The sequence below is a fragment of the Telopea speciosissima genome, chromosome 10 (assembly GCF_018873765.1).
Source record: "Telopea speciosissima isolate NSW1024214 ecotype Mountain lineage chromosome 10, Tspe_v1, whole genome shotgun sequence".
NCBI classification, from domain to species: Eukaryota; Viridiplantae; Streptophyta; class Magnoliopsida; order Proteales; family Proteaceae; genus Telopea; species Telopea speciosissima.
In genome coordinates, this window is record NC_057925.1 from 39307699 (window position 1) to 39321345 (window position 13647).

A 13647-nucleotide genomic window follows, 5' to 3' on the forward strand; every position below is an offset into this window, starting at 1 on the left:
GTCATGAGTTGGAGTCTAGAAACAACCTCTTTGCGTAAGCAAGGGTAATGCTGCGTACATTATGACCCTCCCTAGAATCCATAGTGGCAGGAGCCTCATGCACTGGATACATTATTTTTTTTTTTTTTTTTTTTTTTTTTTTTTAATGTATGTAGCACATGTTAGTTTTGATCTTCTATACACCCCCCCTTAAGGGAAATGGTCTAGAATAGACTGTGAGCTTGTCTCGAAGAAACTTGAAACAGGTAAATGCTAGAGCCTTTGTAGTGATAGTCACCTGATCAGGAGTAGAGATATATTTGACATCTAAGTGTTTTCCAACTAACTTCTCTAGTACAAAGTGATAATCAAGAGCAATATGCTTGGTTTTGGAGTGGAAAACTTGATTGGCAACTATGTAAGTTGCTCTTATGTTGTCACACCATAAAATGAGAGGTTAATAAAGACGGATTGCAATCAAATGATTTCGGTAAAAGACTAGGAGATAAGATTGTTACCAAGATAAATACAATGACCACTCGTAGACAGAAAAATGTAAGTACCTTAGCACTAGGGCTGTAAATGGATAACCGAAAATTCGAATTCGATCAGCATCCATATCCGTTTAGGGGCATCCGTATTCGATTAGCGATATCCAGAAAAAAAATCCGAATACTTCGATAAAAATCCGAATACTTAATTATAAAAAATTAAGTAAATAACGATTTTGAGGGTTTTTGAAGATTCAACATGTTGTAGAATATGAGGAGAAGAGAATCATGATCTAAAACTATGGATTGAGAGTGAATTGTATCCATTAGGGGGAGGAAGGTTCGGGTTACACAATGCAGAGGTGTAAACGGATGGTCGAAAATCCAAATTCGATCCGCATCGGAATCCATCCGAATCCGTTTAGAGGTATCCATATTCGACCAGGAAATATCCAAATCCGATTACATCCGATCCGTATCCAAGCCGAATCCAATCCGTTTACAAGCCTACTTAGCACTCGCTTTATCACCACCCGGTGCTCAGAAGTGGGATTATGCATGTATTGGACATGCCATAGTATCTATATTGACCAGAAGAAACTTTGAAGACCATAAAAAAAAACAAAGCTACCCCATCCATCTAAGATGAGTTTCAACTTACAAGTGACAGAAATTGGTTCTTCTACATTCTTAAAGCTACCCCATTCTGGTCGTGTGGTTGCTGCTCCTAGACATAGGAGCATGCAAAAGTGTTGCACTAATGCTCATGAAATAAAAAATTGCATCTATGTTGATGTCCCTACATCCGCTCTCATTGACCCCTGTGTTGTTGCAAGCGCTATACGACCAGACAACGATCTCTTGCTCTATTTATAATGTGTTTAATATTTTAAATTTAAGAATAAAAAATTCAATTACATAATACAGGTAAATTAAACAAAGAAAATATATAGGTAATGGGATTAACTAAAATTATCCCACATGCAAAATGTGAAACGTCGGGTACCTATGTTACATTTTGTCAAAATGTTAGATACCATGGATGTTATTTACTCAAAAAAAAAAAAAGAAAAAAAAAAAAGGCCCAACTACATGGACCACATAATTAATTACATAATGAATCATTAATTAAAAATAAAAACTCTAAATTATCATTACACATCATTTATTGGACTTTTTCTCCGCAAGTTTAAGAAAACTTGTAACTTCCCGAAAATTAAGCAAGCCTTGTTTCTTGGTTATGTTTTTTTAGCTTGTCTTCCGGACAGATTGGTGCACTGCAAATGATTTTAATTGTTGACAATCTTAATCACTTCCCCTCCTAAATTTTCACTTAAACGCATACAAAGATCAATATGTATGACCTGTGGGGTAAACGGTTTGAGGAATCAATATTGGATTGATCAATTCGTATTATTATTAGAGGAGACTAATACCGATTCCTAGCGGATCCTGTATCGGTGGATTGGTACAACCAAAGATAAAACTATAAAATAAAATCTAAACCGATATAGACCGATATGGATTAGTATCAACAGAGAACGATATCGATACCTACCTGTTTCTTTTGTGAATTGTGAACCTGATCTAAATATTATGATCTGTGCTTTCTTTCTAGGAGTTAGAGGATCGGTGGGTTAAAGAATTTTTATCCTATGCAGTTACTACACGGTGTAGTAATGCATCGTGCGACGGCTGCAGAGGTCATGTGCATCATGTGGGGCCTGCTGTGCTATATGGCCTTTGCTGCGGCGTACGATGCAATACTGCACCCCGCAGTTACAGGAGAGGATAATGATTTGTGGGTCAAATCATAACCTAGCCTTCTGATATGACCCGCCCCGAATCCAGACCATATACAGAACATAAACAGGGAGAAAGACAAAGGGTGGGAAGTTTTAAAATCCGTTTATCCTTGAAATAAAGTCGTTGAAACTTGACGGCCGCCCGCGTTTTCTCTCTCTCTCCCGTTCAAGATAAGTCCGAAAGATAACTAAATTTAGCAAGAACTACTGCGTCAAAGCCCTTTTTCCCGATTTTATGGTGGGGTTTGGTCCGTTTGGAAAGATTGAGGAAAAGGAATGCATATGGTTTCCTGTTCCTCAGCAACCAGGAAACTTTTTTTTTCTGCCCGGAGTTAAAACTTTCCGGTTTCTCTGCAATTCCAAGCCACATTCCCAGTCCGTGATTAATTTTTCCGACCTATTTGATTTTGATTGTCTGGGTTTGTCTTGGTATGGGCCTTAATTTCTAATGGTGATGGATATTCCCCTGTGATGGTGGTGGTAGTGATGGTAACACGAATTTCTTGTTTTAACGAAAAGAAGAAGAGATTTTGATGATTGTTTAAGGCACGAGGTAGTGGAAGATGAGTTGTTTTTCATGCTGTAATCCGGATGAAAATGGGCAGTCGTTGAAGAAATGCAATAAGGAATTTAAAGACGGAGGTACATTAGCCTCATTCGTCAAAAAAATATCTTTTAAGTCTGGTAAGGTTCTGTTTCGATGTCAATCTTCATTATTAAAGTAATTCAAAATGGGCTTGATTTCTTTTACCTTCAAGATGATATAATTTTATTGATGTCCTCATAGAGTTTGATATTTTGATTGAGTAGACCAATTTTCCATCCCAGATGTTTATTTTTATTCAAGCCTGTCTAAATACCTAACCAGTGATATGAGACAAGCCATATTCCCCAAATCATTCTGGAAGAAGAACGTACAATGAAACCAAACTGAGATCATAGGTGTTCCTGAGATGGCTTTCAGTTTTCTTGATTCTTAGATGAGTCTCAAAGTTAGGCCACCAATCAAAATTTAAGTTAAGATCTTCTCACATCAACATTTACTGCTGTTCGTGCCATCCCATTCAGATTTATACATCTAGGCACATAGCAGGGGCTCTGTATGAAAACCCATTTATAAGGGAGAATTGATTGCTTATCTTCAATATTTCAAACAATGTCACTCTTTACTTTAGGGATTTCGTTCATGTGGTCCCATTGAGCAGTTCAAATCTATCCTGCCACCCGAATTTCTTTTAATTAGTTAGACACCTCACGCATAAAATAGTGCTTACAAATATTCTTGCTTTGCAGAAAGCACCAGGCTGAAGATAGCTGAAGAGATACTGAAAGTTGGAAATGGGAAGATTGCTGCTCAAACCTTCACATTCCGTGAGTTATCAGCTGTAACTAAAAATTTCAAATCTGAATGTCAGCTTGGAGAAGGCGGCTTTGGGAGAGTGTACAAGGGACACATCGAGAGCACAAACCAAGTACTCTCTCTTTCTCTGTCTGTCTCTCTACCTTTTCATTTCCTCCACATTGAAAAATCAAAGGCAATTATCTGAATCAGCTAAAGTAATAATGCTAACTTGCTCAGGTTGTGGCTGTTAAGCAACTTGACCGGAATGGATTGCAAGGAACCAGAGAGTTCCTTGTGGAAGTTTTGATGCTGAGTCTTCTTCACCACCCAAACCTTGTGAACCTGATTGGTTACTGTGCAGAAGGCGATCAAAGGATTTTAGTATATGAATACATGGCACTTGGGTCTTTAGAAGATCACCTTCTCGGTATGATATATTAGCTTTATGTAACTTTCTGAAACATGAGGACACCCTTTGCAATTTTCTATTGTATGAAAATCACCTTCGAATGCTTAAAGACACTATGTTCACTCCTGGTAGAAAACAAAACATTACATGTGATGTAGATGCACGGAGCAGGACAGACCCTTTGAAGGATCACATTAGGAGATCTCCTTAGCCAAGGAAAGCAGTGACTTAATTCCGTCCTAACCATCCTAACCAACTATACCACATAATTTAGGTGTCATCAATAGGAAAGACCACTGCTGCATACCCATGTAGTTGGTTGGTTATCCTTTCTCTATAAGACCCAATTGGTGCCTTTTTTAGCCCTCCTTTCTATTGGTACAAGTTTCTTAACAGGTAATTATGAAGCTGCTCTGATGTTGCAGATTTGCCTCCAAATAAGAAGCCTTTGGATTGGACTACTAGGATGAAAATTGCTGAAGGTGCAGCCAAAGGTCTTGAATACTTGCATGAAACGGCCAACCCCCCAGTGATTTATCGTGATTTTAAAGCATCTAACATACTATTGGATGAGGATTTCAACCCAAAACTCTCTGATTTTGGTCTTGCCAAGCTGGGTCCAACTGGTGATAAAAGCCATGTGTCTACAAGAGTGATGGGGACCTATGGCTATTGTGCACCTGAGTATGCAATGACAGGTCAATTGACAACAAAGTCCGATGTGTACAGTTTTGGAGTCGTGTTTCTGGAGATAATCACAGGAAGGAGAGTTGTTGACAATACAAGACCTACATGCGAACAGAATCTTGTTACTTGGGTATGTTTTAACAATTAATTCCACAAACAACCATAGCAGTTTCTTCTAGTGTACTGATACCAATAGTGATATAGAATAACAAATCCAGGAACTCATAATGTAGATTAATCAACTAAGGATTCTTCCTAAGAGAAATATGTATACATTGATCCCACTTGGTGTTTCTTATGACCTTACTCCTTATAAGCCACCATGGGTTATAACATCTATGTGCAATTGCTAATTGGACTTAGTCTCAGAGGTTCACAGATCAGTGCATCGGTAGTGCTGCTGCATCACATTATTTTCTTTTAATTGTGAACACTGTGTTACATCATTTATATTATCACCTGTATTCAAGTACATATTTGTGTGGTGAAGCATTATACTAATGTTAGTCATCCGAGGTCCCTTGGGCCATAGAAATGTGTCACACTTTCCTCACCTGAAAAACAAAAATAAGAGATAAAATACAAGCTTACATTATGATCAATTCATCATAGATCTTTAATGTGATCTACACTTGGCATGGTGCTATGATTGGTGGATAAGCATGTGCAGAGTGGGTGGTTTGTTCATCTCCTAGTATAGACTTCATGCCAAAATGCAAGTAATATATTTCTTAGCTATCATCCATGCAAATCTGAGAGTGTTGATACCAGAAAATGGTTCAAAATCCACCCCTCCCCATCCTACTTGCTGGTTAACTGCCCTTGCTTTAGAATATGGGGTGGAGAACCCCTTATCTCTTGTATTGTTCTAGTTATCACAATTTATTTGATATATCAGATGTTACTGCCATTGTATGATATCTTGTTGCAAGCAATATGTCTGTGAAAGCCATCGGATTTGTTTTTCCACATAATTAGTTCTGCATTGATGAGTTCTCTCATCCCTTTTGATACTAAAAGTGTCCTTATGTACTATATATTTCGTGGTACATTTTGCCAAATCTATCTTCCAAAGCATGGCTTAATATCAGCTCTGGTTCCTGTTTGCAGGCACAACCACTGTTTAGGGATAGGAGAAAATTTACATTAATGGCGGACCCACTGCTTGAAGGAAACTACCCTATAAAGGCTCTATACCAAGCTCTTGCGGTTGCAGCCATGTGTCTCCAAGAGGAAGCTAGCACCCGGCCTTTGATCAGTGATGTCGTAACTGCTCTTGAGTATCTAGCTGTACCAAATAATGAAGATGAAAACGCTAAAGATACACCGGACTCGTCTCCTATTGATAGAGATGGTGTTTCAGATGCTAGAACACAAAGTGATTTGGATAGAGGAGAAGGAAGTGTTAGTGGAACTGATGGAGTGTAGCTTTGTTGCAGAATAATGAAGGAAATTGCAGTTAAGCAGCAGCATAAATCAAAAGACATATACCTTTGGAGAGGATGGTGCTCCCTGTCTACACCTCATTCCATATGTGAGATATGATCATAGTGAAGATACATGGTTTTGCAGCTCAAATTTAGAAAACTAACAGATTAAATAGTTGATGCAAGTATGGCTATGTGTATTTTAATATGGTGACTGTTGGTTTATGAGCTGCTGAATTATATAGTGTACCCAATTTCTTAAAGTCAAGGGGAAAGATGGGATGCGAAAAGTGCCTGTGATTTGCTTCTATTCGAAAAAATCCAGTTTGTTTAGGGCCTTAATGCTCCATCTTGTTATGGTAAGAATTATGTACAAAACCAATCAACTACACTCAAAAACTGCAATTTGATGATGATTGGGGTTTGTTGCCTGGAAGCTCAATATGATTAAAGTCAATGTGATTTAAGGACTAACCCATTTATTTGTGGTTCAATAATCATTGGACACAATTTCTAAAATTTAAATATGATATTATTGTACACTATAATAGTATTTATATTTACCATTTATGCCCCTACATGACAAAAAAGACCGTCTCTATTATATGGAGGGCAACACTGTCATGATGACAGTCTCACTATAACCAACCATTGTTACACAGACTAAAATTCTTACTGAATATATATAGTGCCATGTTTCGGACCTTGGCGCAATGGTAATGTTGTAATATGGATACAAGGGTAGAATTGTCAATAGGGGTAATTCTGTCTTGTAACCATTCTAAAATGTTCTCCTTTCTATTATAAATAAAGCTAGTTGTGTCTCATTAGACACAAATCATATTTTCCCCAAATCCATCATGGTATTAGAGTGGTATAGACCTAGGGATTCTGAACCCTAATCGACTCTTCTCTTTCTCGGTTTTGCCCTAGTGCCACCACTACCACCTAGCGCTGCCACCACCATCCGTCACCACCTTCTACCGTCTCCCTTGTCAAGCCTACCCCTGACTGACTAGAATTTTGGATGAAGGACAGGAACTTGTGACCAGTCACCCAAACACACTGTGGAGCATCACTCCAGTGGTTGAATTCAGTGGAGAACCCCCGAGGATGTCCTCCTATATATCTGTCAGAAGATGGATTGCAAACCCATGCAGCTGCACTGCCCACAGCATGATGTACTGCATCAACCCTAGGTACTCTCTCTCCTATCCATATTTGTGGGGCCCACACCTGTTCAGATGTGTGTCAAACCCTGGATGAGGTGTTGGTGCAATGCCCAAGCCATAGGCCAAGCACCTGTGCAAGCCCAAGGCCTATACAACAATGCTGCATTCTCTGGGCGATGCACTAGGCGATTGGCCCAAAGTCTCGGAGAATCGTCCAAAGTGGCTAAAATGGGTTTATTGGACTCTAGACATGTGGGGACCACCCATACAGACCATGAACACCCTCTAGGGGTAGATGGGAATTTTAGGAACCATTACCCACCCCTGGAGCTAAGTGGACCCCACTAGTGCAGCCAGAATGGCCCAGAATGCACCCAAAAATGCATTCTTGGGAAAGGGAGCCTAAGGCCAAACAGGCCTCAGTCAGCCCAACTCTATAAATAGAGGAGGGGGACTGCTATTTCGTCCTTGCTGCTGTAGCTGAGTTAGAAAGAGAGAAAGAGAAGGAGAAGGAAGGAGACCTATGTTGCAATTCTGAGCACTGAACCAGCTGCATACCACCTCCAGGTAATGATCCTAATCCCCGTATGCTGCTGTTCTCTGTGTTGGTTCCCTGATCTCTGCTCTGATGGTTGTATCCCAGACTTGTAATGCCCTGAACACCATGGGAATGCCTTGGGATGCATCAGATCTAACATGCAAAGCCATTGCATGTAAGATCTGATCATAATACATCAGATTTGCTGCTGTTTTTACAGCTGAGACTGAAGTCAGTCTCTATGCTTGACTGCACAACACAGTTGCACCCAGAATAGGCAGTCTGGGCATGGATCTTTGCATGCAAGCTGATCCTTGCATACCTTAGCTTAGGATCAGTGTCCTACCATGAAGATATACGTTAAACAGGCCCTACATGCAGCCCAAACCGAATCCTTGAGCTTGAGCTCAGCCTGGACAGCTATTCTCTGTACTGTCAGAACAGCTCTTGGCTTCCAAATGGGGAAACCAAACCCAAAACCATTATGACCAATGGATTTTACTTCAATTGTGGTCCATGACCATCCCTCATGCATCCCTGATCGAATTCATGGCAGCCCTTGCTGCAAAATCCAAGAAAAATTGCCCAAACCCGTGTCAAACAAGCTCTGGGCGATGCACTAGGCGCATCACCCAGTGAAACACTCAAAGATACGAATTGGGCTCAATTTGTGTCCTGTCTTTTTGAACCTTCACCAGTGACCTATGGACAATGTGATGAGGTGGTAAATGACCAAAATACCCCTCTCCACTTATGCTTGCTGTCATCCATACCCTGGGTAACCAAGTGGGCCCCACAGGGCTAAGTAACCATGTCCAGGATTGGTTTTAGCTGAACTGCTGACCTGGGTACTGGTTTGTGTGACTATTTGGGCCATGTATTGGCTGACTATACTGTCAAGGTACCAAGTCAGATAAATTCCACATCTCTGGATGATGCACCGAGAGATAGACCCGAAAGCCCAGTGCAAGACCCAGAGAATTCCAAGTAACATCAGTATAAACACAAAGTCAGACCAGTAAGCCTAGACCAACACTAGGATATTAATGTAACTTCAAATATTAATTGACACACATTTATGATCTGATAAATTAGGTTTTGATCCCGTGCTCGAGGTGCACAGTCAGACACCAACCGGAACAGAAGCTACAGCTGAACCAGTAGGACCGGAACAAGGTGAGTGAAATTACACCGTGTACGTAAATGCGACGCGGCTAATATGTCAACACAAATTATAATGATACTATTACACTGTTCACTTAATTCAATTACTGTGAATTCTATTGAATAAAGAATACTTGTTTGGTGAATTCTGTGATTACACATTAAATGTTGTATGTGAATTGCTAAACTAGATGTCGTAGCCGGCTTGGAAATGAGGCATGTGGTAGCCCGTAGAATGGGATACAGTTGATACCACCCGACTCATATGAAACCATATAGATGCATTGGGCTAAAGTTTCATCTCCCATGTTACGCACCCTTGCCAACAGGGGTTAAGGTGTTGGATGCCTGTGACAGTGACCATATGAAAGAGAAAAAGAAAAGAAAAGAGAAATATTATGCACCGGAAAGGTGGTTATGGGCTATAAGCCAGAAAAGAAATGTGACATGTGAAAGAAAGGATGGATGCCTCACAGGTTAATCCCAGAGGGCTGGTCGAGCTGACCTTGGTGACTGATGTGGGAGCTGATCGGTCCTCTCCCGACAACTGAATGGGTGTATCGCGGGAAGGGGTTAAAAGCCCGTAGCAGGGATACATGTATTGGGGATTGTAGTAGCAGTAACCCGCCTTAGTTGTGATGTTAGGTGGCTAATAAATAAAATGAACTGTACCTCATGTAGGACTCGGTGGAGCTCACACTTTGTTTGGGTTTTAGGTCTCTTTTGACTATTCATTAAATTTTCTGTCGGGGAGCTGTGGTCGAAGAAGGTGAATAGTACCTCCTTCAGCTTTTGGAAAAAAAGGTTTTTGAATCATTTTTAGGGATGTGAGGATGATATGGCTTAGGTGCAAGTGTAAGAGTCCTCTTTGAGAGAGATGCCGAAATTTATCCGTATCCTGTTGTCATCATCGCAGGGGGTGACAAAATTCAGCATCTACAACAGCACCATACGTGTAAGTGTCTCAAACTAGTTTTTTTTGTTGTGGGGAAATATCATCCCCCTCCCCTCTAATTATCCATAATATCAAACCCCACCCCCAAGTTTTGAATAATGATAATGCCCTCCCCTACTTTTGAAAGATTCTATCAATCGTACCCTAGGCTAACAGTAGTTCAAAAGGCGATATTACCCTTTAATTGGCTAACCTCATACTTTTTTTCCTCATTTTCTTCTTCTAGTTTTCTAACTTTTTTTTCTTTCAACACAGATCTCCTCTTCTTCCTCTCTACGTTTCTTCCTCTCTGCGTTGCTTCTTCTTCTTCTTCCACCTGCACCACCATCATCACCACCATTGCCGCCGCCGATCCTCTTCCACCGCCTACAACACCGCTAGCACCCCTACCATCGCTACTACCACCTCCGAAACCCATTCAACTCTTACAACTGAAAGAAGAGGCATTCACATTTAGTATTTTTCTTTGTTTTTCTTCCTTTTATTTCCGCGTGAAACCCTTTGATTCCAACGTGAAACCCCTTACCCTGTTTTAGTTTCAGAAGTAGACCTTTCCCAACTCACCTCTCCTGTCTCAGTCTAAAGATGCTCCTCCAAGCAACTGATATACTAGCATAACGTAGAGAAATTTTACTAAGGAAGAAAAGTATATCAGTAGATCGATCTAGCTTTCTACAACATAATAAAACATAAGAAATTTTTGGGAAGATAGTGAACAAGCCCATAAGACTACATCTAGAGTTAGGATTAGAAATTACTAATGATAGAAAACAGGGGTATACGTTGTGGTCCTTCCAGATAAAGAGCCAACTCTTTAGGACTTGTCGAGGAGTGGCATGGCGGATCTCCTTAGGCATATCAAGGCGGCGCTCTAGAATACACTGGACCATCAGAGCATTGGGATTCACAGTTAAAGGTGTAGAACAGAGAGGAGATATGAGGCTCAGGGTTGATGTAGACAGGGGCACACTGGTGTATGTTGGGGGGAATGGTTCTAGCAGTGGTGGAGTGGTGGTGAGCGTCATCTGCTTCGGAGGAGCTAGGGCTTGGTGAGTCGTCGTGCTTGTCTTCATCTTCTTCTTTGTCGTCCTCATCTAAAAAAACCCACAATTTTGGGCATTGAAGGGAGAGAGAAGGGCTCTTGTGGCTGTACTTGAGACAGCGATGACGGAAGCGAAGGTTGCAATTCCTCTGGTTGCTCCACGATTTGGTGGTAGTAAAAGTGGTGGTGGTGGGGGTGGTGCTGGAGGAGATCTTGTGTTTCGTTGGGGCTCATGAGAGAGAGAGAGAGAGAGAGAAGGTTGATGGTGATAATTAATTGATCTCAGTAAATCTAAGCTTCATATTCTTTTGTGGGTAGAATGGAAAAAATCCCACCAACCATGAATTGAATCAGAAGTCCAGAACTGTATTTTTGTTCCCCATCAAAATAAAAATAAAAATTGCAGAAATAAATAGAACCTTTCTCTCACAACAATCACTCCAAATTTCCAACCCAAATCATAAAACCTTCTTCGTTGAAACGCGATCGGAGAAGGAGATAGAGGAGATACTTTCTACTCTAGAAGCTGCGTTTTCTCTCCAGCCCCCTTTTCCCAGTTGTCTCTTAAAGTAATTGGAGAAAATATAGAAACAAAATAGAAGGGATGGAGGAGCTGGGTTAGAAGATGGAAATGGATTTCGGCGGTGGTGGTGGTGCTGGTGGTGGAAGAGGATCGGCGGTGGCAATGGTGGCGATGATGGTGGTGCCGACGGAAGAAGAAGAAGAAGAAGAAACGCAAGGAGGAAGAAGAGGAAATGGGGTTTTGGGGTTAAAGAGGGCAAAATTGGAATAAAATTATATTAAGGGTAATTTGGGGTTTTAGAAATATTGTAAATGCCCACGTCATCACTTAATAGCGTTTTTAAATGATTAAGGTACGGTTAATAGAATCTTTCAAAAGTAGAGGAGGGCATTATCATTATTCAAAACTTGGGGGTGGGGTTTGATATTATGGATACTTAGAGGGGAGGGGGATGATATTTCTCCTTTTTTTTCATTCACAATTCATAAGGAATTTTAGGAACTGACTTACTGAGAGTCCGGTTTAAGATATACACGGCTGTTTTCAAAGCCTCACTCACAAAAACTCAGATAAAAACTCAGATAACGATTATGCCTTTCTGCAACTCCATTTTGTGTAAGCGTACCAGGAAATGTGTATTGAGAAGTTATACTCTTATCTGAGGAATTGGGCAAAGGGTCCCTTACTTTATCCTAAATCTTTATGTCTACTATAGTATTCACCCCCTCTATCAGATCTCATGGTCTTAATCTTTCTATCTAACTTATTTTCAACTTCAACACAAAATGTCTCAAAGACATCCTTAGCTTCAGCCTTTTTTTAGCAAGTAGATATAGCAATACCGAGGGAAATCATCGATAAAGGTGATGAAATATCTTTCACCAGTAATACAAAACTTAAATGGTCCACAAATATCAGTGAGAATTAATTCTAAAAGTGCATCACTCCTTGTGGCAGCCACTTTATTCTTTCTAGCTTGCTTACCTTTAATGCAATCTATACATGTTCCAACGTCAATGAAATCTAGTGTAGGTAGCACACCTTCCTTAACTAACCTTTCCATTGGTCTTAAGATATGACCTAAGCGCTTATGCCATAAGATCAAGGAATCATCACCGTTGGATTTACATTTAGATCCAACATTCACATATAGGGAAAGAAGAGATTTCTCATAATCGAAGTCCAAGTTTAATTTATAAAGACTACATATCCTATAAAAATCATATCATTATCTTTATAACCATTCACAACATTGTTTCCAAAACTACAATGGAAGCCCTAACTCAAGTCTAGACAAAGAAATTAAATTCCTAGATACAGAGGGAATATAGAGAGTGTTCGTCAACTCCAGCTAGTATCCAGTATCCATAATGAGTTTGTAAGTATTGATCACTCCAACTTCAAACTCCGTCTGGTTCCACATGTAAACAACACTCTCATTTGAGACTTGGTCTTAGGGTTAAAAGGAATCCCTGCATGGAATTTGTGATATGCACAATGGCACCGAAATCAATCCACCTTGTGTTACAAGGAACATTACAATCCTTTCGAAGATGTCCCATCTTCTTGCAGAATAAAAATTTCTGTTTGTCAGGCTTCTTATCATTGTCATTGTCTCGTGGATTGAATGTCCTCTTCTTTGGTGCAATTTTATTGTACTTTCCTCGCTTTCTCTTATGTGATACGTAGTTGACGACCTAGCTTCCCTCTTGTTTCAGTCTCATCTCTTCCTGAACGCACATGATTTGAAGTTCATTTAAGATCCAATTGTCTTTAGTCGTGTTGTAGTGGCTCTTGAATGCTTCAAACTTTTGAGATGGAGATGTCAGAATGAACTATACGAGGGATGCTTCATTAAAGGTCAGTTTCAGCTTTTCCAATTCTGCTGCCACATTCGACATCACAAAATTGTGTTCTCAAACACCACTCTTACCATCATATTGCATTGCCACAAATCTAGTCATAAGAGTACCTGCGAGAGACTTGTCAGCTAATGAAAATTTATCCTCAACAGATTTTAGGAATGTCTTTGCATCTTCGGAATCAATGATTGAATTTTTATATTCTTTCTGATCAACATCTTTATATAAGTTAGGCTTAGTCAATTTGATCG

The 13647-nt window shown here is 40.1% G+C and overlaps 1 protein-coding gene across 1 annotated transcript; it reads left to right on the plus strand.

The window, feature by feature from the left end:
- Nucleotides 1–2815: 2815 nt before the first annotated feature.
- On the plus strand, nt 2816–6402 carry LOC122641543 (probable serine/threonine-protein kinase PBL23). The gene is made up of 5 exons (XM_043834811.1): nt 2816–2959; nt 3569–3747; nt 3855–4044; nt 4452–4843; nt 5824–6402. Exons 1-5 carry the CDS (start codon nt 2839–2841, stop codon nt 6139–6141), a joined length of 1200 nt encoding a protein of 399 aa, XP_043690746.1. The 5' UTR covers nt 2816–2838; the 3' UTR covers nt 6142–6402.
- The last annotated feature ends 7245 nt before the right edge of the window (nt 6403–13647 follow it).